This window comes from Perca flavescens, chromosome 19 (genome assembly GCF_004354835.1).
Source record: "Perca flavescens isolate YP-PL-M2 chromosome 19, PFLA_1.0, whole genome shotgun sequence".
Classification (NCBI taxonomy): Eukaryota; Metazoa; Chordata; class Actinopteri; order Perciformes; family Percidae; genus Perca; species Perca flavescens.
This window is the reverse complement of record NC_041349.1, coordinates 2,911,179-2,934,556: the sequence shown is the minus strand read 5'-3', so window position 1 is coordinate 2,934,556 and position 23,378 is coordinate 2,911,179. Positions and strand designations below refer to the sequence as shown.

The window sequence follows — 23,378 nt, the reverse complement described above, 5'->3', positions numbered from 1 at the left end:
TAAAAGGCTGTGGATAGTCGTCCACTGACGTCTTTTACATGTCTAGTCAAGCAAAACAGAAAAAGAAACAGGAATTATCTTTATGAAATACACAATTTGTATACAAAGTACATTTACTTTATCTTGTTTAAATAAATTATAATTACACAGTGCCCAGTGTGGTTAAGTGATTGCAAACCCACTGCATTTCAGTCATTATTTCAACCTGTTGTACCTGATGTAGTCTTTTTTTTTTTTTTTTTTTTTTTTAATAAATGTATGCATACATGTAAAACATAAATATATTCGGTCACCATTTATGTCGGAGTTGGATGTAATCATTGACATATATAACATGTAATTGCCATTGACAGGGAAACTGCAGCCAAGATGTAGTAACAAAAGATCTCGTGATAGGATAGATTATCTCGCGAGATTTTAACGGGTACTCCAGAACCTGTAACTTGAACGTTGAACAACCACGAGGAGAGGAGGAATTGAGTTGTATCGATAATATTATTAAAACTCTACTGTTGGGTAAGTACATTTTGTATTATTAGATTAACGTGCTTGAGTTTTACTTGTTTGACATGAATGAACCGAAAGAAATGATGCCCACACTCAACTGAAATGTACTGAGTTTGGCTAAAATTAGCTAGCTAGCAAACGTTAGTAGGCTAAAAGTTACTTTGAACTTATACAACGGTATACCATAGTATAAAGTATGTTTAATGATACAGTCAAAGGTGTGAAAGTGTATGTTTTAACATTGCATGCAATTGCTACGCTGCACTGTATTGTTAATCGTGATTTTTTTTTTTGACCTTATTTGGTTATTTTTTTCTAAGGTGAAGTAATCCTAAATTTTTTTTCATAGAATGGGTTAGGGTTATATATATATATATATTTTGATTTAGCTATTTCTAACTTTTCATTCATGAAACGGGTGAAAAGTCTTGTTTCATTTATTTTTTTAATTTATTTATAGGACCATAAAAACATTTTGAAAATAATTGAATGTAATTTTTTTCCAACTGTTTGTTTTGTTTATTATTATTGTAATATTCTCTTCCCTCAGATGCTGTGAAGAGGTGGAGCCCAAATTCAACTGAATCAGAAATTGATGCGGCTATGGTGGAACACTTGAAACATGCTCCAGGAAGAGCTGGGGGTGTGTTTATAACAAATAACTTCTCTGGTGCAAAAGATGTTGCAAAAAGATGCTACACAAAAGGAGATATTTGTGACAGTATTATTGGACTGAACTAAATTAACGGAATTGAGCTAAAACTGAATACGTTTTCTGGGTGAATCTGTATTGTATAAACCGTTAAAATAAATAAATGTGATTTGGAATTTTGTGGCTTTTTAGTTCATCCCGTTATCTTTATGATCATTTGTAATGAACTACTAAAATGAAAATAAGATAACACTTTATTTTACAGTGTCCTTGTTACATGTAGTTCCTGTAATAACTATAAATTATGCAGAATTACAAGCAACAAACCTTAACCCTATATTCAGATGCAGTACATTATATTAATAAGAACTTAAATGTATAAGTAAAATGTTGTTTGATCTACACGTGATTATAACGTGTTATAGACGTTCTGGTATGACTAGACCGATTTTGGACCTTTTTACAACCTTTGTCAAGTTTAGATCGCCATTCACGATTTAACACAATGGGTGTATGATTATTTTATATTCAGGCTTGTATATATCCTACACTTATGCAGAAACATACCTTATAAACATCCAGAAGAAGACCAATTCTGACGTCCAGGGACGCGCAGAAAAGACGTGGAATTCACGGCCAAGTGACGTCAAAGACGTCGGTTCAACTTTCATTTTGGAACTATTTTTCAACCATGACGGGACGTCTCGGACGGACGTCATTAAACGTCCAAATGTTTACTGGGTATGTACACCTGGCTTGACATAGCTTCACCTACTTATCCTGGCTCGGCAAACGTGCACCCGATTGAGCCGCGATGAGGGGATCACACAAGTCAAGCTGCGCTTTTTCATTTATCCTGGATTTCTTTATTCTACTTTTGTGCAATAGGCCCCAAGCCTACCACTTGGGGAACACAGCACAAGCACATATTGACAAAACAAACATAACAAATAAAAATATATGTTTATTCTTAAAGCAGATTAGAATTACATTGTAACAATTTAACAATTTACCCTTATGAAATACAATTGCGGCACGGCTGTCTTGGATACGCAATAGACAGATGGTGGCGACACTTAAATTCAACTAAAATGTAACAGTCAAAAAAATCAGTGTTGGACCTACAGTCTGTTGAGATGTCTCTCCAAAACGCAGAAACGAAGCGCAATCACACCATAAAACCTATAAAACGTTAAGTCACGTTAAGAAAAAAGATCCGTATTTCAACCCAGTCTCACGTCAGTTCGTGGTGGCATTACGAAATTAAATCTATTAGAACGTGATACCATTACGTTATTGTGAAGATTTACGTGTTGGGGTCACGTTTTTTATACTAATGTATTTCAATGAGAAGCATCTTACGTAATCACAGCACAAAACTTTCTGCCACTCGGCTGCAGCAGAGAAGCTGGATACAGCTTTGATATTATTGGTATTTTTAGCCCAATAATCGCTGTTTTAATCAACATTTATTCACCAGATCTTATCACGGTTTATATGTATTTCTATTTTAAGTTGTTTGTTATTATCTTACAGTCACGGCAGACAGCAGAAAGAGGATCGAGCTGGGCACATTCAAAATGTCCCACGATGCCCGGGCATTCCCCATCAGCTTGTCCCAATGTACGGAAGAACTACAAGTGCTCAAGCTTTGTAACAGATTCTGTTATCAAGAAAATATGGAACCGCATTGTAGCATTAGAATATAAGCAAGCCATGTAATAAATATATCACGTTGCTCAGTTTTGTTCAGTAAGTTATGCATCGTAATAACGTTTATAGTCGGCGGATAGAAAAGGGAGTTGTATTTGAGGAGTTAAACAATAAATGTACTGTTTTAAATATATTGGTATATTTCCCCACCCGGAAGAACTCATAAGTAGAAGTTTGTTTTTAAATATATTGGTAATTTCTGAATACACCCTGGGTTTGTTTGGGATGGGGAACACACTGGTGTCATCAGATTTTAAAAATAGAATTGTTAAATAGGTGAAAATAGCTTATTACCATATTTGACAGTGCTTACAGTGGAAAAACTTTGGAGACCATATCTACATGATAGCTGAGGTCCAGAGCTTTTTATAACAGCTGATCTTATGTGTGTAGCACCTTCTGTTGCTTACTGACATCAGCTGAAGACTCCGGAAGTGACATAGTAATTACCACTCAGCGGATAGAAGATTGCAATGTACAAAAAAAAAAAATTACATTTCTACTACATAAGTGACCCAAAAACACATTTTCTGGCTTTTCTCATTGTTCGTCCCAAAATGGCAGATGCACAGATGCAGTTTAAACACATTAACTGTTCATCATTTTAAGCAGCAGCAGACATGTTCTGATTAAAGCTTCCCAGTCATGACAATTTGCTTCTTTTCTTCATCTTAAGGGACAATAGTCAGCAATTTGACATCACCTTAGTAAACAGTGATGGGATTTTTTTTTTTTTATGAAGAACAAATACTCCTTCATTGCAGCATTAGTTAAATAGCCCTAGCAGTTGAACCCGGAACTCAGAACATTTATTACAGGAATAAAAGCTAATTTTGAGTGGAATTAATCCCTTTAAAGGGAGGGGGCATAATATGTAGTCGTAGCCAGGATAACATACATGCTGTTCAGAAGATCAAGTTACTGCTGGTCAGCCTTCAATGTGGAGAGAAGATTAGAATATAACAACACAGCTATCAGGGCATGAGGAGGAGGCAGGAGGAAACAGCTTGGCTCGGAAACATGTTCACAACGAGGCAGTGTGAATGCGCTGGTGGTGTCTTTCAAGGTTACTGGTGTGAGTAAAAGTTTTTCCACATGCATTTATGGCTTTTTAGGGTACTCTGTTGTGTGAAAGCTGCCCCACATTGATCACAGCTGTAAGGTTTCTCTCCAGTGTGAATGCGTTGATGTATTGTTAGGGTATCCTGTCGTGTGAAAGCTGCCCCACATTGATCACAGCTGTAAGGCTTCTCTCCAGTGTGAATACGTTTATGGCTTTTGAGGGTACTCTGTTGTGTGAAAGCTGCCCCACATTGATCACAGCTGTAAGGTTTCTCTCCAGTGTGAATGCGTTGATGTATTGTTAGGGTACTCTGTTGTGTGAAAGCTGCCCCACATTGATCACAGCTGTACGACTTCTCTCCAGCATGAGTGTGTTGATGTCGGTTCAGAGTACCCTGTTGTGTGAAAGCTGCCCCACACTGATCACAGCTGTACGGTTTATCTCCACTGTGAATGTGTTGATGTCTGGTCAGGGTACACTGTTGTGTGAAAACTGCCCCACATTGATCACAGCTGTGTAAATTCTGTCCAGTGTGAACTCTCTGATGAATCTTTAAATATCCAGATCTTGTGAAGGATTTGTCACAGTGCTGACAGTGGTGACGTGTGGGTCCCTCTCCTCCTCTCCGTTTCTATAGCAACAGACAAACCGAAAAGACCCCATAAAGTTATCCTACAACTGATTTTGATAGTGTACTGTATGGATGGTAGCTACAGGACATGCTTCAATTTCATAACATTTAACAATACAGTGTTAGGAACAGATCAGATGGCCAGAGACTTGAGTCTTGACTTGGACTTCCAAAAAATGACTTGTGAACATCTCTGTTATGGACTGATGAATCAAAATTTGAAATCTTCGGTTCATCACGCAGGATTTTTGTACGCCGTCGAGTAGGCGAAAGGATGGTTCCTCAGTGTGTGACCCTCTGGTATGCGCCTAGCTGGTCAGGGGTTCATCCTACAGCAAGATAATGACCAAAAGCATCCAGTCCAAGCTGTGTCGAAAGAAGTGCGTCGAAAATCATCTCAGAGAAGACAAAATCTTCATTGTACGCGGCATGCGCTGCGCTCGCCGCTAGGTTGTCCTATTCCTAACTATATGTGTTGTGCTTGCCGCCGGGCGCAGTGCAAATTTACGTCATACATGCACCAATAGTTGGATGCACGTCACGCCTGCGTCCGGTGTTTACATCAGACGAGCAGTACGCGACATATGTAGGATACACAATAGTGATTTGGTGGCGAAGATGTTTCTGTCTTTGAACCAAAAGAAAACCTTGGCACTTGCCCTGGTTGTGAGGAGAAGACAGAGGAAGGCACCCGCAGCAGCAGCAAGAAAGGTGCGGGTGCACGAGACCCTCAGGTCCAGAGAGCAGTTGGGGGAATTCCGGCTGCAGGAGCTCTGCTTTCACTGTGACCGGTTCCAGGGGTTCATTTTGGCTCAACAGGGAGTAGACAGTCTGCTGACAAGAGTCTGGCCTACGATTTCGCGGATGGGTTATGAATGGGTTTTCATTTCTAAATAAAATGTTGCATGTCAACACTATGTGTCATTGCATGTTTAGGCCTACATACGTAAGTAAGATGTCTGCAGTTATTGCAGTTGGGTATAATAAAGCTAAGCTATGAGCTTGAATTCATACATTCATCATCATTTATTCATACTCTGGAAAACACTTTGTTTAATGCATATGTGCAATTAATTCCTCCAAAACTGGAACTTACGCACTTGGAAATGGGTACAGTTATTCTGTGGCCATATACCTAACTACCTATATGTGAACTTCAATAAAAACTAACATGACTTGTGTGAATCAGTCCAAACATATTTTACTTCATATAAACATACAAATATATCCTATAAATACCTGTATGGAGCTGTATATCAACTTGGTATTTGGTTTTCGCAGCTCACAACAGGCTACACTTCTTCTCAGTTGCTTTGGCACATTTCTCAGATCAGAGATGACAATAATGTGTCACATAGAGAATAGTGCTCCCTTTCATGTGCATTGTTCATTACACTATACTTACAGAGTGAACTGTTAAATATGGACAACAACACAAAGCAGATTGACTATCTTGGTGCAAACAATGGCGTAAGGACTTGTCAGTTTGATTGGGTCGTTGGTATAAATACTTGCTTCGGACATGTAAACAAAAGATTTCAATCAAAATACACGCTTTTGCAGGTCAGTCACTATGCAGTGCAGATTACACCAATTGTTTTAAGAAATGCACTCACTGTTGTGCAAATGCAAATTATTTTGAGAAAAAATGTAACATAGCTATGACTGTATTTCTGTCGAGACATGTCCATGTTGTTTTCACATAGCTAAAACCAACCTGAATGATTATGATTGAATGTATGATTAGGAAGCTACAATAAGCTACACATCTGGCATGCCTATTATGGTGGAAATATGCACCACAGCATAGTTTTGCATCAGAGGTCTCTGTACGACCTCAAACTTGTGTCCTACAGCTCTGAGAGATCGCTGACGGCCAAAATCAACCTATTGTCCATGTTCCGTTTGTGGATCCACGTGTATTCGGTGTTTACTTTTTTTTCACCTGAATGCACGTCACAGCGCAGTGCGGTCGTTCTTGCGCGTGCAGCGGTCAAAGTTGAACCATGTTGAACTTTGACCGCGGCACGCGCAAGAGCGGCCAGCCACAAAATGCCGCTTGCGTTGCGCTTTGCTCAGCGACAGACCAGTTCTTGTGCGCGCAAGCCATTGATAATAATGGATTTCATAGCGCAGCGCTGCCGTTTGCGCGTGAACGGGCCTTCACCTGCCGTGGAGACGCTGGCCACACTACCCTCTCCTCCTCCAAAAAATGACTTGTGAACATCTCTGTTATGGACTGATGAATCAAAATTAGAATTCTTCGGTTCATCATGCAGGATTTTTGTACGCTGTCGAGTAGGCGAAAAGATGGTTCCTCAGTGTGTGACATCAACTGTCAAACATGGAGGAGGAAGCATGATGGTCTGGGGCTGTTTTGCTGGATCCAGGATCGGTGATTTGTACAGAGTGAAAGGCACCCTGAACCAAAACGGCTACCACAGCATTTTGCAGCGCCATGCAGTACCCTCTGGTATGGGCCTAGTTGGTCAGGGGTTCATCCTACAGCAAGATAATGACCCAAAACATAAGTCCAAGCTATGCCAGAACAACCTTAGCAAAAAGAACAAGATGGTAAGCTTAAAAACATGGAGTGGCCAGCACAGTCACCAGACTTAAACCCCATTAGAGCAACCTACAAGTGCCACACATTTATGGGAACTTCTGCAACAGAGTTGGGGAGAACTTTATGAAGAATATTTGATTTCCATTGTAGAAAGAATGCCACAAATGTGTTCAGCTGTTATACCTGCATGATTTCTTTGTTAACTTAAATTGTTATTTTGTTCTATTCTTTCATTTCAGAGTACAATAAGACATTGAACTGCATGAATTCAATAAAAACCTGGAAAAATTGGGTTGTTCTAAAACTTCTGACCGGTAGTGTATGTTGAGAGTCATATTTATATAAATCCTAAAAGACATTTGTGAAACCCTCTGTGTGCATTCATTAATATTGAGATTAGATTTCTGGGACTCTTCAGTCTGGAGTAACCTCTTTCCTTCACTCACCTCCTCCTTCTTCCTCTTGCTCCCTCGCTCCTCTGAGTCTACTGAGGCCTCAATGACAACTTTCCTCTTTCCCTCCTTCTTCTTCTCCTCCTTCTCCTTGTATTTCTGCATGTACTCTGTGATAAGGTCGGGGCAATCCAGGTTGTTTTGCGGCTCCCATGTGTTATCCTCACTGGAAAGGAGAGTGCAGACAGAAGAAAATCTCCTCAGGCTTAGTTTTTAGGCAATAAATTCTTACTTTAATTGCTAATTCGTATTATTCCTTTTTTTCTATTGCCATTTTGTAAAGTTATTTGCAGGTCTGCAACTTAATGTCAAAATACAAAACCTTCAACTTTGAGGGCATAATACAATGCCGGAATTTATGCTACTATATACAATTTGTGTCTCAGGACAAAGAACACCAGGTATTAATATTATAGACTCCTACTTACTCTGAGAACCCCTTCCATTTCAGCAGAAACTCTACTCTTCCCTTCACCACTCTGCGGTCCAACACCTTCTCCACCACATACTCCTCCTCTTCCTTCTTCACTGCTGTTTCTGCTGCAGGAGGTGCTGCAGGCTGCTGCTGCTCCTCCTCCTCCTCCTCCTCCTCCTCCTCCTCCTCCTCCTCCTTCACTGCTGCTGCTGCTAAAGCCTTCTTGCCCTTCTTTCCTGCTACTACGGTCGAAACGTCTGCTGAGGGCTCCTTTGGTAGACCCAAGGGGGAAACATGCAGAGATAATGATACAAGGGTTAGAAGAACTAATGGGAGGTGGGAGTGAATTATAGTTTACCATGTTTTACTATATTAAATTTTTCTGTTTGAATGGAGAAAATGCAAGGGTTTATGAGGTGACCAATCCATAGTACTTCAGAGTGTCAAGTATCTCCTGCATTAAAACTGAAATAACTACTAAAATGTAAGCCACAAAGGTTATTAACTGGAGCTAGGAGCTACATGCACAGTAGCTTCAATCAACGATATACAGAGTCTTCTGGAAGAGAAGTGAGTCCTCTGTGCTTACATTGGTGACCAGGACCTGCCCAGCACACTGATCCCTAACCAGAAATCAGAAAGGGTTTTTATTGCCAAGTACGTTTTTTAACACATACAAGGAATTTGTTTTGGTGTTGTTGGTGCACATCACACATTCTCTAAATGTAATAAACAATATAAGTATAGGTATAAATAATATAAGTATAAGTATATGTACACAGTATGTATTAAATTAAAAATAAAGATAGAAATAAAATAAAATAAATAAATAAAGAGCAAAGACCATTACAGCAGTGGGACTTTGCTAACCAGACTTTGCTAGAAAGAACGAGCATTGTTCTAGCACCATTTGAAGAGCTAACAAGAAAAGTAAGCTCATCAACTAGAGATGCACCAATTACAACTTTCTAGGCCGATTCCGATTTTCTTTGAGTTTGACCAGCCGATACTGATTTCATTTTTTCTATCCACTTTACAGCACACAAATATTTATTTTCTATCTTTTCTTTAATAGAACATTTTACATAGAACATTTTTTGAATAGATAATCGATCACTATGAAATAGTTCTATAGAAATTACTTGTGGTGTGGGAAATTCACAAATCTAAAGTACAATGTTAGAACCATTTCCTTCTTTTCACATCTAATATCCAACTTAATATAATAAATATAGCCTTGCAATATAAAGACATTTCTCAAAACACACACGCAGGCCTGTTTGTATGTCAACAGTAACGTTACCTGAAAACATAAACCTCACCACTCATTTTACACACAGTTTAGCAACAAACTAAACGCTGGGGGAAGATTACTACGTTTTTAATGTTTGGAGCGGTATGCACCCCCACTAACCTGGAAAGCGTTTTAAACAGTAACGTTAATACAGCGTCTCTCTCTTTTTTTTTTATACAGCGTCTCTTGCAGCCGGACGTTAGAGGCAGAGGGAAAGTCACTGCAGCTAATGTTAGCCTAGCTTCTTGTCTCATCTGGGTTCTGATCAACAGTAAATTCATCAAAGTCAGGGTGCCCAACGCTATTTTCCAATAAACTGTAGCAGTCATATTACACGGGACCCACGTGAGTGCGGTTTTCATGTTCCACTTAATCAGCCTCAGAAGGGAGCGAGAGCGTTGAGCAGACTGCTCTCCAGAGCCGTGTATAATTACGACTTTATAACATTTCATAAACAGCTGTTTGAGCTGCGGTGCGCTGATGTTAATCATGCGGCGCTCGAGTGCATTTGACTGGCATAAATCAGCATATGTCAGACTGACCTGCCGGTCGCCGGGCATGGCCGAGCACGTGAAAATTGGCCAATTCCGGTCACCGGCGCATCTCTATCATCAACCCATGACCGTGAACATAGACCGTGGATGTGTGTATGGATGACATATTACGCCCCTAACACTGGAATAGGCAGCATGTTGAAGGTAACACAATCAGCATTCACTTTAAACATCTGTTTACCGTAACCATAATCACACACACACACTTTCCAAACCAAGCGTATGGAGGGAATTAGCCGCTGGGAGCTGATCAATAAGCAGATAGATCCGGTTAACAAGTTCCAAGCTCCTGAGCCTCTCCACAGCTCGGTAATAATCATCTGTGTTCAGCTCCGGTCTGTTTGTTTGGATCAGAGGGAAAGTCGGCCACACTTCTGCTCTCAGAAAGAATGAAGCTCCACTACATTTAGAACGGCTTGGCTTTCTCCCATTTTAGAACAAGGTCAACAATGGGAGCAGCTGACAGACACACACATACTAATACTTTCTACAGACACACACATACTAATACTTTCTACAGACACACACACACTAATACTTTCTACAGACACACACATACTAATACTTTCTACAGACACACACACACTAATACTTTCTACACACACACACATACTAATACTTTCTACAGACACACACATACTAATACTTTCTACAGACACACACATACTAATACTTTCTACAGACACACACACATACTAATACTTTCTACAGACACACACATACTAATACTTTCTACAGACACACATACTAATACTTTCTACAGACAGACACACACATACTAATACTTTCTACAGACACATACATACTAATACTTTCTACAGACACACACATACTAATACTTTCTATCTTTTTCTCTTTGTTAGAGAGAGAGAGAGAGAGAGAGAGAGAGAGAGAAAACAACAAACAAAGGCACGTTTGCCTCCAAAACAAACGGGGGTCGAATGGGAAGCTAACTTCAGCGTCGTTGATGCAACAACACATGAATATGAACTACTAGCTAGACTGCTACATTACATTACATTACATGTCATTTAGCTGACGCTTTTATCCAAAGAGACTTCCAGTTAAGTGCTTTCAACCCTGGAGGTGTAAACTCCAGACAAGTAGTAAGAGCAAGTCCATTAGCTTTAAATAAGCTAAACTACAAAGAGCCATATGAAAGAGCTAGCTAGCTTCTGCTCAGCTCCGTTAGCATTAAGCAGCCGAATGGGAAGCTAACGCATGCGCAGCTCTGTCTTCTCTTGTCTCTGAGTGCCGTGTAAAAGAGCAGTTCTTAAAGTGTTTAGCTGAGTGTGTGCGGGTTTACCTGGAGCTCTGTCTTCTTCAAACTCACTAATAACAAACAGCACAGCTATCCCGCCGCCAGCCACACATCCCAGTCTACCAACGAGACTTCCGCTTCCTCCCAGTCCGGGTTTTTCAGATTAAAAGTTTAAAATGAAAGAAGGCCGCCGCCTGGAGGTCAGGAGGGAAACAACAGATCCACATTCAGTTCATTAATCAGTTAGTGGTGGACTGGAACTGAGGACATTTACTCAAGTACTGGACTTAACTCCAGGTACTGGGACTTTACCTGAGTATTAAATAATGTAAAGCACTTTAATTATTAAAACAATTTGTAAGTATAAAGAGAAATTACAAAATATAATGTAGGCATTTAAATGTATGTTTCCACCAGTGTGATGGTTGGGGTCGGCTGGCTGTGAGTTTATTTTCTCGTTCTGTTTCTCTGGTGGTCCTGCCTCTCTCTGTCTTTTGTTTTCTCTGGTGGTCCTGCCTCTCTCTGTTTTCTGTTTCTCTGGTGGTCCTGCCTCTCTCTGTTTTCTGTTTCTCTGGTGGTCCTGCCTCTCTCGGTTTTCTGTTTTCTCTGGTGGTCCTGCCTCTCTCTGTTTTCTCCCCCTCCCCGGACCAACTCACCATCTTTGCTTGATCGTTGTCTCAGCCCCACTGGTGACACGCGCTCTAAGCTTCTAGAGAAAACCTGTAGAAATCTGTCCTTACCTGTCTCTGCTTTTGTCTTATCTTACCCCTTCTTTGTACTCGTCTCTCTGCAGTTATCATCTCCAGACCTTCCCTCTGTCTCCAGTCAGCTGGCTTCACCCTCCAGTCCCCTCCTCGTGGCTATTTGCTCCTTTATTAAAGGTCCCATGACATGAACATTTCACTTCATGAGGGTTTTTTTAACTTTAATATGAGTTCCCCCAGCCTGCCTTTGGTCCCCCAGTGTCTAGAAATGGTGATAGGTGTAAACCGAGCCCTGGGTATCCTGCTCTGCCTTTGAGAAAATGAAAGCTCAGATGGGCCAATGAGGAATCTTCTCCTTATGAGGTCATAAGGAGCAAGGTTACCTCCCCTTTCTCTGCTTTGCCCGCCCAGAGAATTTGGCCCACCCATGAGAGAGAGAGAGAGAGAGACATCATGGATTTCAAACGAGCAAAGTGGCAGTTGGTCAAGACCACACCCCCACCCTCCACCTTGCCCCCCCTCTCTCTCCTCCTCAATTGCTACAGACACAGAAATGGTACATCCTAAGGAAAGCTCATTGTGGGACTGGCTCTAGTGGCTGTAATTCTGCACCAAGGCTGAATTTTGGGAAAGAGACTTCAGATACAGTATTAGGGGACCACTAAGGTCTATATAAAAGAGACTTCAGATACAGTATTAGGGGACCACTAAGGTCTATATAAAAGAGACTTCAGATACAGTATTAGGGGACCACTAAGGTCTATATAAAAGAGACTTCAGATACAGTATTAGGGGACCACTAAGGTCTATATAAAAGAGACTTCAGATACAGTATTAGGGGACCACTAAGGTCTATATAAAAGAGACTTCAGATACAGTATTAGGGGACCACTAAGGTCTATATAAAAGAAATAAACTCTTAATTCGCCCTTTTACATGTGGAGATATGCTGGCTCTATACACGCTAAAAGTCCTGATTATTTACATGGAGTCTGGTGGAGATATGCTGGCTCTATACACACTAAAAGTACTCATTATTTACATGGAGTCATTAAGCTTCAGTTTATGCCTGTTGCACCACTTCACTACCTCCTCTATCTGTGTATAGATAGCAATGTCAGAGTAAGTAAGTAGTAGTAGACTAAGTATGGCCGTATCATCTGCAATCATTTGTGTATATTATAAAAAGTAAAGGAGAGCTTACACAGCCTTGAGGGGCACCTGTACTTATGTTCAGAGTATCAGAAAGAGTAGAGCTTACCTGCTGTCCTGTCCGTCAGAAAAGAAGCATACTATCTAATAATATAATAATGAAGGGGTTCACGTCCATCTGTTGTCATTTACACAACAGTGTCTGAGGGAGAATACAATTGAATGCAGAGCTGAAGTTCATAAATAATAATCAAACATAAGCTGATGGATTTTCAATGTGATTTACAATAGAGTGTACAGTTGTGATTAGGGCATCGTCAGTACCCCTGCCTTTATTATAGGCAAATTGGTAAGGGTCCAAGAGAAGCTGTACCTCGCTCCTTAAATTACCAACCATTATACGTTCTAATGATTTCATCACTATTGATGTCAGCGCTGCTGCTATAATCATTATTATGCTGTGAGCAGGGTCTTTTAGGCACAGGCATGACAACAGATGTCTTCCAAATAGTAGGGATGGTACATTTATCAACAGAGAGTTGAAATAGAGGGCTCCAAGCCGGAGTCAGCTCATCCGAAAATGTTTTCAAAATAAAAGGTGAAATACCATCATTAAAAACGGTGGTGACAGCATTAGTGTTAATTTGTATTCTGTATTGGGTCACATTGTAATGACATAAACAGATTTCTGCAGCGGGTCACATTACTATCATAATCCAGGTCAAAACATCTGTAAAAATTGTTGAGATCATTAGCCTTCAAAACATTCAGTTCCTTTTTTCCAGAGTTCATGTTAGTCAACTGAGTAACTGAGTACATTTACTCAAGTAATGTAAATAACTCAAGGTACTTGTACTTTACTTGAGTATTAAATATTGTGTACAGCATTTCTATAATTAAAATAATGTAGAAGTATAAGGAGTAATGACAAAATATAGATTCATTTTAAGCATTTTTATTTATTTTTCCACCAGACTCCATTTAATTAAAACAGAAATGTTATGATTATTAAACACAATTCATTCAAAGTGGACAGAAACTAAATAAAACCACCAAAAACCGTCTTGGTTCATCTTTCCACTGTTCCAACAATCACCACTCTAGTTTGGTTTATTTCAACCAAACCAAAGTGGTGAAATAAACCCTTAATTCACCCATTTACATGAAAAGTCCACAAAGTAGGAAAATATGATGTTAAACTACAAAACAACAATAACCTGAGAGCATAAAAATTAAATTAAAAATGACCAACTTCCAGTATGTTGGTAACGATGAGAGGAATGTTTGGACCAATTTCCCCAAATATTGAAACAACTATGTCCAAATGAAGGCCGCTTATTAAACTCGCATGGACCAAATCGCTGTATAGTCTCACAATGTCAAAGGTTATGGTTTTGCACCAACTTTTGGGAGTTTTGGAGTATATAAGGACATCAAAAAAGGTTTTCAAAGATTAAAACAATGAGAGCAGCCAGTCTAGGCCCAAATGAGAAAGCAGCCTGGAGAAATGACTATTTTGAACATTGCTGCAACATTTTGAGAATTTCTGTGCATCCTAAAGTCCTTAAACATGTATTCCTAAAATCAAAATTAGACAGATTTCCTGTCAGGCAAAGAAAAGTAAAAACAAAATGTAATATGTTTCTAAAACTGAGAACAAAGTTTTTACCAAACAAACAAACCTACGTTTTCCGACCAAAACATTTTAAACCTCTTAAAGTTCAGGCAGAGCAGCCGATGTCATCATTCATCAGAGCAAACACTAAATGGTCACCTTTGGGTCTTCACACTGTGGGAACATTGTTGTAAAACAGCTTCAACATTAGCATAAAAAAATCACCACAAAAACATCAAATGAACGTCGCAAAAAAGTGTAAAGTCGAGTGTTCTGAGGAAAGGCAGAAAACTGTCCAGCTGATCCAGGATAACATCCATGCTGTTCAGAAGATCAAGTTACTGCTGGTCAGCCTTCAATGTGGAGAGAAGATCAGAATATAGCAACACAGCTATCAGGGCATGAGGAGGAGGCAGGAGGAAACAGCTTGGCTCGGAAACATGTTCACTACGAGCTGTGAATGTGAATGAGCTGGTGGTGTCTTTTAAGGCTACTACTCTGAGAAAAGGTTTTCCCACATTGTTCACACCTGTATGGCTTTTCTCCAGTGTGAATGGGCTGGTGGTTTTTAAGACTATGACTCTGAGAAAAAGTTTTCCCACATTGTTCACACCTGTACGGTTTATCTCCAGTGTGAATGCGCTGATGTCTTTTAAGGTGACGCTGATGTATGAAAGCTGCCCCACATTGATCACAGCTGTAAGGCTTATCTCTAGTGTGAGTGCGATGGTGTCTTTTAAGGTCACCACTCTTAGAAAAGGTTCTCCCACATTGATCACACCTGTACGGTTTATCTCCAGTGTGAATGCGCTGATGTCTTTTAAGGTGACGCTGATGTATGAAAGCTGCCCCACATTGATCACAGCTGTAAGGCTTATCTCCAGTGTGAGTGCGATGGTGTCTTTTAAGGTGACTACTCTGAGAAAAAGTTTTTCCACATTGATCACAGCTGTACGGCTTCTCTCCAGTGTGAATGCGTTGATGTCTTTTTAGGTTACCCTGAGATTTGAAATCTGCCCCACATTGATCACAGCTGTACAGCTTCTCTCCATTGTGAATGCGTTGATGGCCCTCTCCTCCTCGCCGTTTCTATAGCAACAGACAAACAGAGAGAGAGCGTTAGTGAACAACCTTTAAACCCTGGATTGGCTCTCACTCACAATTGTAACTCTTCATAAAATAATTTTTGACAAAATGATGGAAAATATGTGCCGTTTGCAGACATGTTATTATGGAAGCAAATGTACTTTTCATAACTTTTATAAGTTCCAAAATATTCTACATATTGTAACGCTGTAATGAAACAGTAAGAGAAAGCTGGGCAGATGATCGCGAACCGCCTGAATGCGTAAGCAGCCTACAAATATACATTTACTGACACATCTACCTATATACAGATAGCACTAGTGTCATTTCGTCAGACAAGACGAGACTAAATATGTTCGTCAACGACCTTTTTTTCCATGACTAAGACGAGACGATGACGAGACTGAGCCAATGTCCAAAAACGCTGACTAAGACTAAATTAACAAGCATTATTGTTGACAAAAAAAGACGAGACTAAAATGTTTTGCATAAAATAAAAACTAAGATAAAATCTCTCTTCATTTTCGTCAACAATCGTCTCTACTTTTTCATCTTGAGATAGAATATTCAGCTGTTACCGAGACCCGGTGCTACGGCACCGACAGGTGCCCTAACGACCGGTATCTACCGGACCGAATAGCCTGCGCTTCTCTCTGATGCTCCTCAACGGACGTTAGAGTCAACCGAAACATCGCTGCGAAACAGTTAACACTACGCTTGGCAGGCGTTAGCATACCGTTAAGTTAACACTACACTTGGCAGCAGGTAACGTTAGCATACCGTTAGCTAGTTAACACTACACTTGGCAGCAGGTAACGTTAGCCCACCGTTAGCTAGCAGTTGGATTTAACACAGTTAAAATGCTGACAGCTAAACGGTGGAAAGCTTTGTCTCTATTTCCAACACGAGACGTACGACAGTCTGCAGCTGCCGCTGTCTGAAAAACAACACATGTTGCGTTCACTTGAAATACGCCTCGCCAGTTTGGTGCTGCATTTATTTTATTGTAAAATATCCTTTCCTCATGCAGTGGTTGTTTTTGTCGTTTACTGGTGAAATAAGGAAGAGGCTCAATATTTATATAACTTTATAGCATTTATTTATTTTTATAACTATTTGTCTGAAATGGTTATCAGAATTAATTTATTTAAAAAAAAGACTAAAACTTGACTAAAACTAGACTAAAATGACGAGACTTTTAGTCGACTAAAACTTGACTAACAAAATTTTTTGGCACAAGACTAAGACTAAGACTAAATTAAAAATAGGTGACAAAATTAAAACTAGATTGCGATCGCGCCCTATTGGTTTTTAATGTACAACAAGATGCAAACAGCAAAGGAAAGGTAGTATTGCGAGTGTTCTCTTTTCCTGATGAACAAAACAATATTTCAGTACCATCCCATATGACATATTGCCATATAATGAAAAATAAGTGTGGCTCTTAGGCCTGAGAAAAAAAGGATTTACCAGGTAATGACATTTTATTATAATACTCAACAATCATATTTAGTTCACAATAGCTTTGTAAGGCGTGTTTGTAATCTAATAACATCAAATAATGAAGTATTTGTTGCATGAATCACTCGTATGCTATGAAACTTAATAAATAGGATGATAAAAATAAAAAGTGTGCATTATGGAGGTGTCACAATTAGTTCCACTTTGGCTAGATAATGTAATATAACATGCCAATGTAAATGCCAGTTCCTGCTTATGCGTCTAAAGGCTGCTTAATAGCATCAGGAATAAAGAGTTCAGCTTCAGGGTTTTTTCTCACCCCGGTGATACCGTCAAATGTTTGTTAGCATGTTGGTTGCGTTTCAAACATACCCTACCAAAGGCGGAGTACTGCCAACACGTCATCGTCTTATTCACAACCCTCTCTCTGTTGCTAGCTGATCAGGAACCAGCAGGCGGGTCTTCCAGCTCCCCCGTTTCATTAGCTCTAGACTGACTCGCACGCCGATCCGCTTGTTGTGCTAACCTCAGCCCCATTGCTCTCAGCCTCGTCCGCCAGCTGATCCACATCTCTGGCCAGACCTTCAGACACTTGCCCATTCTAACCGACGAGCTAACGTTAGCTTGTTAGTTGCACGGTGCGAGACGTTTTGTTTTCTTTCATGACAACTGATTGAACTGCGCCCGAGATTGGATGTTTAGCGTCAGAGCTTTCTCACCATGTCCACAGATTTAAGATTAAAGACCACGTTACGCAGTTATTATTGTTATAGCCTAGCTACATCCATGTGTCGCGCACCCCACATCCGCGCCGTGGTCCGCGAACACTCCACGGTCAAAAGCGTAAAGAAAAACACTGACGTAAATAGTACCTGTGCTGTCGTATTACATCCCAGTCACACGCTTATATACTGTCTATGGTCACACGGAGTAAATTGTAAAGTCACACACAAAGCATTTATTTAGGACGTTAGGGTATTTATTTCATCCTTCGAAAGGACAAGACATAATTTAAGACCTTTGTAAACAAAATGTGTAACTTTGTGAACGTTATTCAAAACTTTACATTTTTTATCTCATTGGCTCTAACCTGACTCCACCAGATGGATCGCTTCGCATCTGCTCGGCATATCCATCTGGGAACTTTCCGTTGGAGAACTTTTGGGAAGGGGCAAAAATCCTGGTTAGCTGATTGGATAAACCATCTGTCTATCACCACCTATAGTTGGTGATAGACGGGCCAAATCAACCAATCAGATCAACGAAGTGTATGAAAATACAACCACACGCCCCTGCTGCTGCAGGCAAAGCATAGCTCGTTAGCTCCTGCAAGCAAGCAACATGTTGTTAAAGGATATTTGCCATTTGTGTAACGAGAATTTAGGAATAAAAGGCCCCATTTCAGGTTCCCGGACCATATTCCAAAAGAAGGATCCAAGAGAAAAAAGCATTAGCGAGCGGCTAACAGAATTAGGGCTACTGCTGTCTGACCATACTGGTTAGCTGATTGGATAAACCATCGGTCTATCAACACCTAAACCCGCCTCAAAACCAGCGCTGATTGGTCGGTCGTTTGGCTAACGGCTCCAAATTTTCTCTATCTCCAGATGCCAGACTGATCTGAGAGTGGAAAACTGGAACTCGCCAGATCAGGACGGTCTCATGAGGTGACATCGGATCAGCATCGATCTCAGATATGACATTTCTAAAATCAAGTTTAATCCCTGCCACAGATTAGAAAGCAATTTGTGGCGGGAGGGGAATACTTATTTCGTAACAATCAAGTATCAAAAACTGAGCAGGACACGCTGTTGGATGCTGTCCTCCTCTCCTATTTAAATGCCTAACAAATCTATCTCTTTCTCTCCCTGATCCTGTCTTTCACTGGTTAAAGCCTGAAAATATTGTTATTTATGATTCAGAATATACAATATTTTTATAGTCTTTTTTAACGTGTGATTGTGTAAAGGTGTTCACAAGATCGATACCAACCTTTCGTGAACTTGTGAATTTCACCAGCCGTATTAGCCGTATTAGTCTGTGTTAGTCTGTGTGTGGGAAACACTACTGACCACTGCTCTGAAACCGTTATAATCATACCATTCAACGAGTTAGGCTACTAATCATTTACACACATTAACAGTTGTAGCTAGGGCTTCACATCATATCTTAAATGTTGTACTATTTTACATGTATGCATATGCATGTGCATATTGCAATGTGGAGAGTCATTTATATATAAATCCTGAAAGACATTTGTGAAACCCTCTGTGTGCATTCATTAATATTGAGATTAGATTTCTGGGACTCTTCAGTCTGGAGTAACCTCTTTCCTTCACTCACCTCCTCCTTCTTCTTCTTGCTCCCTCGCTCCTCTGAGTCTCCCGAGGCCTCACTGACAACTTTCCTCTTGCCCTCCTTCTTCTTCTCCTCCTTCTCCTTGTGTTTCTGCATGTACTCTGCGATATGGTCGGGGCCGTCCAGGTTGTCTTGCGGCTCCCATGTGTTATCCTCACTGGAAAGGTGAGTGCAGACAGAAGAAAATCTCCTCAGGCTTTGTTTTTAGGCAATACATTCTCACTCTAATTGCTAATTCGTATTATTCCTTTTTTCTATTGCCATTTTGTAAGGTTGTTTGCGGGTCTGCAACTTAGTGTCAAAATACCAAACTTTCAACTTTGAGAGCATGATACAATGCTGACATTTATGCTGTAGGTTAGCAGTTTTCAATAAGTGAGGCACGCCTCCCTTCTGGAGCGCCAAAGAGCTACAGGGGAGGCGCAACATGCAAGAAAAAAATAACTTTGTATGCAGCTCTATTGATATCGGTAATTGTGCGTGCGTGTATTAGCTTTAAAATGCGTCGTTTCCTTGTCCCAAGTCAACAGAAGTCAGCATTAAGGGAGGAGACAGGACCCAGCAAAAAACATAGGAAATATGATCCTGTGTACTTAAAGTTAGGTTTCACCTGGTCGGGGTCCGAGGCTGCACCTCTGCTGTAGTGTGTGGTCTGCAAGGAGGTGCTAGCAAATGACAGCACCTCCACCTTCTTGTGTGAGTGTGGGTTTTCTGCACTGACCCTGATTAAAACCATTGAATCATTGCTTGCTAGCTTACCTACTCTAAGGGGAGGCTCATATTCACCCAGTCTGAAAACCCCTGGTGTAGATTATTTGCAATTTGTATCTCAGGACCAAGAACACCAAGAATTAATATTATAGACTCCTACTTACTCTGAGAACCCTTTCCATTTCAGCAGAAACTCTACTTTTCCCTTCACCACTCTGTGGTCCAAAATCTTCTCCACCTCATACTCCTCCTCTTCCTCCTCTGCTACTGCTGGAGTATCTGCAGGCTGCTCCTCCTCCTCCTCCTCGGCCTTCTTTCCTGCTACGGTGGCCAGCTTGACGTCTGCTGAGGGCTCCTTTGGTAGACCCAAGGGGGAAACATGCAGAGATAATGATACAAGGGTTAGAAGAACTAATGGGAGGTTATATATTATTATAGTTGACCATGTTTTACTATATAAAATACTATATATATACTATTTTAAATGTTCTTTATGAATGGTAACAGTACCCAACGGTACCTTTATTCGGTACTTTCCCTTAGTAAATACCAAAAAAATATATAATATGTGTGTGTGTGTGTGTGTGTGTGTGTATGCTCTCTGTCAACATGCAGATGGCGTTTCTTCTATCGGGGTGAAAATGTTCCATCTAAACAAGTTCCTTCCTCAGACTATTTAGCAGAGCCAAAGTCGTTGCGTCCAGAGCTTAGCGCCGCCCAAGACCATTATGATTTAAAGAAATGCAAACAAGCCAGAGAGTTTTTTCTCCAGTAAAAGAATGAAGGGAAACGTCCTAGTTAAAGGTGTTTAAATGCTTCACTGTTTTTAATTTGAATAAATGAAAACATCTTTCTAAAAGACAAGGAGGAATCCTGTTAAATAATCCTGATTTAAAGGAGCTGAGCGGCCCTACTACTGTCTTGGTTGGAGCTTTTTCTGATGTTTTGAAGTAATCCTGTTAAATAATCCTGATTGACATGGAAACCAAAGTCATTGGGATTCATATTTCTTTCCCTAACCTACGACACAGAAAAGATTCAAATTATCACATTTCAGAAACAAAAAAATCAGCAAATGTTCGTTTGTTTTAACAAAAATATATTACAGTTATTATTAATTAATGTATGTGTGTGTAATAATCTGATGCATTTTGTAATAAAAACCTGAACCCAGTATGTAATAATATATCTAATAAATGTCTCTGGTTTTTGTTATAAATTATTACATGACGCTGAGATTTTTGTAACAAAAAAAATGCCACTTTTTTAACAGTAATGTAAAATGGTGCATTATGTAACGTTAATAACAAACAAAATGGAGTTGTAGTTTTTTCAAACATTGTTATTTTAATTAATTTATGAATTCTAGCGTGAATCATAGTGACTCAAAAATAATGATAAAAATCATCATAATGTTCAGTAGATTAGTATTACCTTTCATTGGTCAGAACACGTCCCTTGTGTTGTCTTCACCGTCGGCCATGAACTTGTCATTTTCTTTTTATATAAACCTAATTAAAATGACATTATAACTAATTTTTGAGTTTGAAAAACATCAGAAATGATGAATCATTTTGACTAATAGAATAGTTAAGACCAGAGGATGGTGAGTGGCGTCTGACGGAGAGGACTGCGGCGGCTCTCTGCTGCAGCAGCGCCCGGGAGGTGTCGTCTCCCTGCCGGGTCACAACAGAGCGGTGTCCCGGTCCTCTCTGTCCGGTGGAGACAACATGTCTCAGTCAGTTAAAACAACTACTAACTGGCTTCTCTGTTAGCCTCCAAGCTAGCACTCCACACTGACTTTAGCTTGCGCTCTGGAGAGCTATGTCTGGCAATGCTACACTAACGATGCTAACGATGCTAGCGGGCTAACGACGCTAAAGCCGTTGGTATCTTCTACAACTTCTACAAACTGTGTTGGATGTTAAACGATATTAACACATATAGACACACACATAAATATATGTTTACCTTCTGTCCGGTTCAGTGGGTGTAATCAGCGATCCGGTAACGCGGACTTTTTACCGGAGAAAAGAACAGATTCTCTTCTGATCATCAGGATAACGGTCGTTCTCCTCTTCGCCGAGGGCCCGCCCCTCTGCCCTCACAACGACAGCTGATTGGACGAGAAGTTAACAGCAACTAATAGAATTAAAGTAGGTCAAGATATTTAAAAAAACAACTGTATTTTACTGTAACACTGAAGACACATTCAAAATAAATTATTTAAGGTAACAAAAAAACAAAACGGAAACATGATATAATATAGAGTATAAATAATTAAATCAACCTGCCACATGTGTAGTAATAACAATAACTGAACTTTTCTTTCTTAAATATTATTTAAATATTTAAAATTCAGCATGTAGATTTCTGTGTGTGTGTGTGTGTGTGTGTGAGTGAGTGTGTGTCTGTGTGTTTGTGTGTGTGTGTGTGTGTGTGTGTGTGTGTGTGTGTGTGTGTGTGTGTGTGTGTGTGTGCAGGTCTGTGTGTGTGTGTGTGTGTGTGTGTGTGTGTGTGTGTGTGTGTGTGTGTGTGTGTGTGTGTGTGTGTGTGTGTGTGTGTGTGTGTGTGTGTGTGTGTGTGTGTGTGTGTGTGTGAGAGTATTTTTGTGTTATTAGTGTATGTGTGTGTGTAAGAGTATATTTCTTGTGTTATTATTGTATGAAATGATTGTTTAAGTTATGATGAATGTTATCCAACTCCAATAACTGAAATGTTAATATTTCAGGGAAAACTCCAGATGGATTTCGGCCTTTTTCCAACTTTTTTGGCGCTTTTCTCAACATATTTGTCGCTGGCTGAGGAACTTTTTTTTGCCGAACTTTTTTGGGGCTTTATGTGGCTTTAAAATGTAAGTGAGAAGACTACAGTATATGAGCCATGCAATAATACAGTCTAAATATTTGCATGTTTCTCTTAAATAAACACATGTCAATAATCTCTACATGTCTGGCCCTTGGTGTGATTGTCATTTTCCAGTGTGGCCCTCTGGGAAACTGAGTTTGACCCCCCTGCTCTAAAACATCAGCGTGGCGTCTGAATCCTCCGATCAGCTGTTTGGTGCATGTGCACCAACAACAGTCCGAGTTTCCCTCCAACCAGCTGCAGGCGTAGGGAGGGGTCCTCCTCTGGTTCACCGGGGGAAACTCCAATGTAGCAGCGCTCAGCCGGGGGCTCGAG

General features: G+C 40.1%; 2 protein-coding genes across 2 annotated transcripts in view; both read right to left on the bottom strand.

Annotated features, from left to right (window-relative positions):
• The window catches only part of LOC114574043 (zinc finger protein 665-like), an 88,766-nt gene extending 80,692 nt beyond the window's left edge, over positions 1-8,074 (bottom strand). Inside the window, exon 1 of the mRNA XM_028606334.1 lies at positions 8,013-8,074. The gene's annotated coding sequence lies outside the window, so the exon portion shown is untranslated. The remainder of the gene's footprint in view (positions 1-8,012) is intronic.
• Positions 3,827-22,284, bottom strand: LOC114546112 (zinc finger protein 431-like). Its single transcript, XM_028564777.1, has 10 exons — positions 22,167-22,284; positions 21,793-21,907; positions 21,630-21,706; positions 20,360-20,550; positions 19,470-19,641; positions 15,028-15,668; positions 14,739-14,778; positions 8,013-8,143; positions 7,579-7,750; positions 3,827-4,566 (listed from the first exon to the last, which is right to left on the bottom strand). The coding sequence occupies exons 5-10, from the start codon at positions 19,578-19,580 to the stop codon at positions 3,940-3,942; spliced, it is 1,722 nt and encodes a 573-aa protein (XP_028420578.1). The 5' UTR covers positions 19,581-19,641; positions 20,360-20,550; positions 21,630-21,706; positions 21,793-21,907; positions 22,167-22,284; the 3' UTR covers positions 3,827-3,939.
• Positions 22,285-23,378: the final 1,094 nt, after the last annotated feature.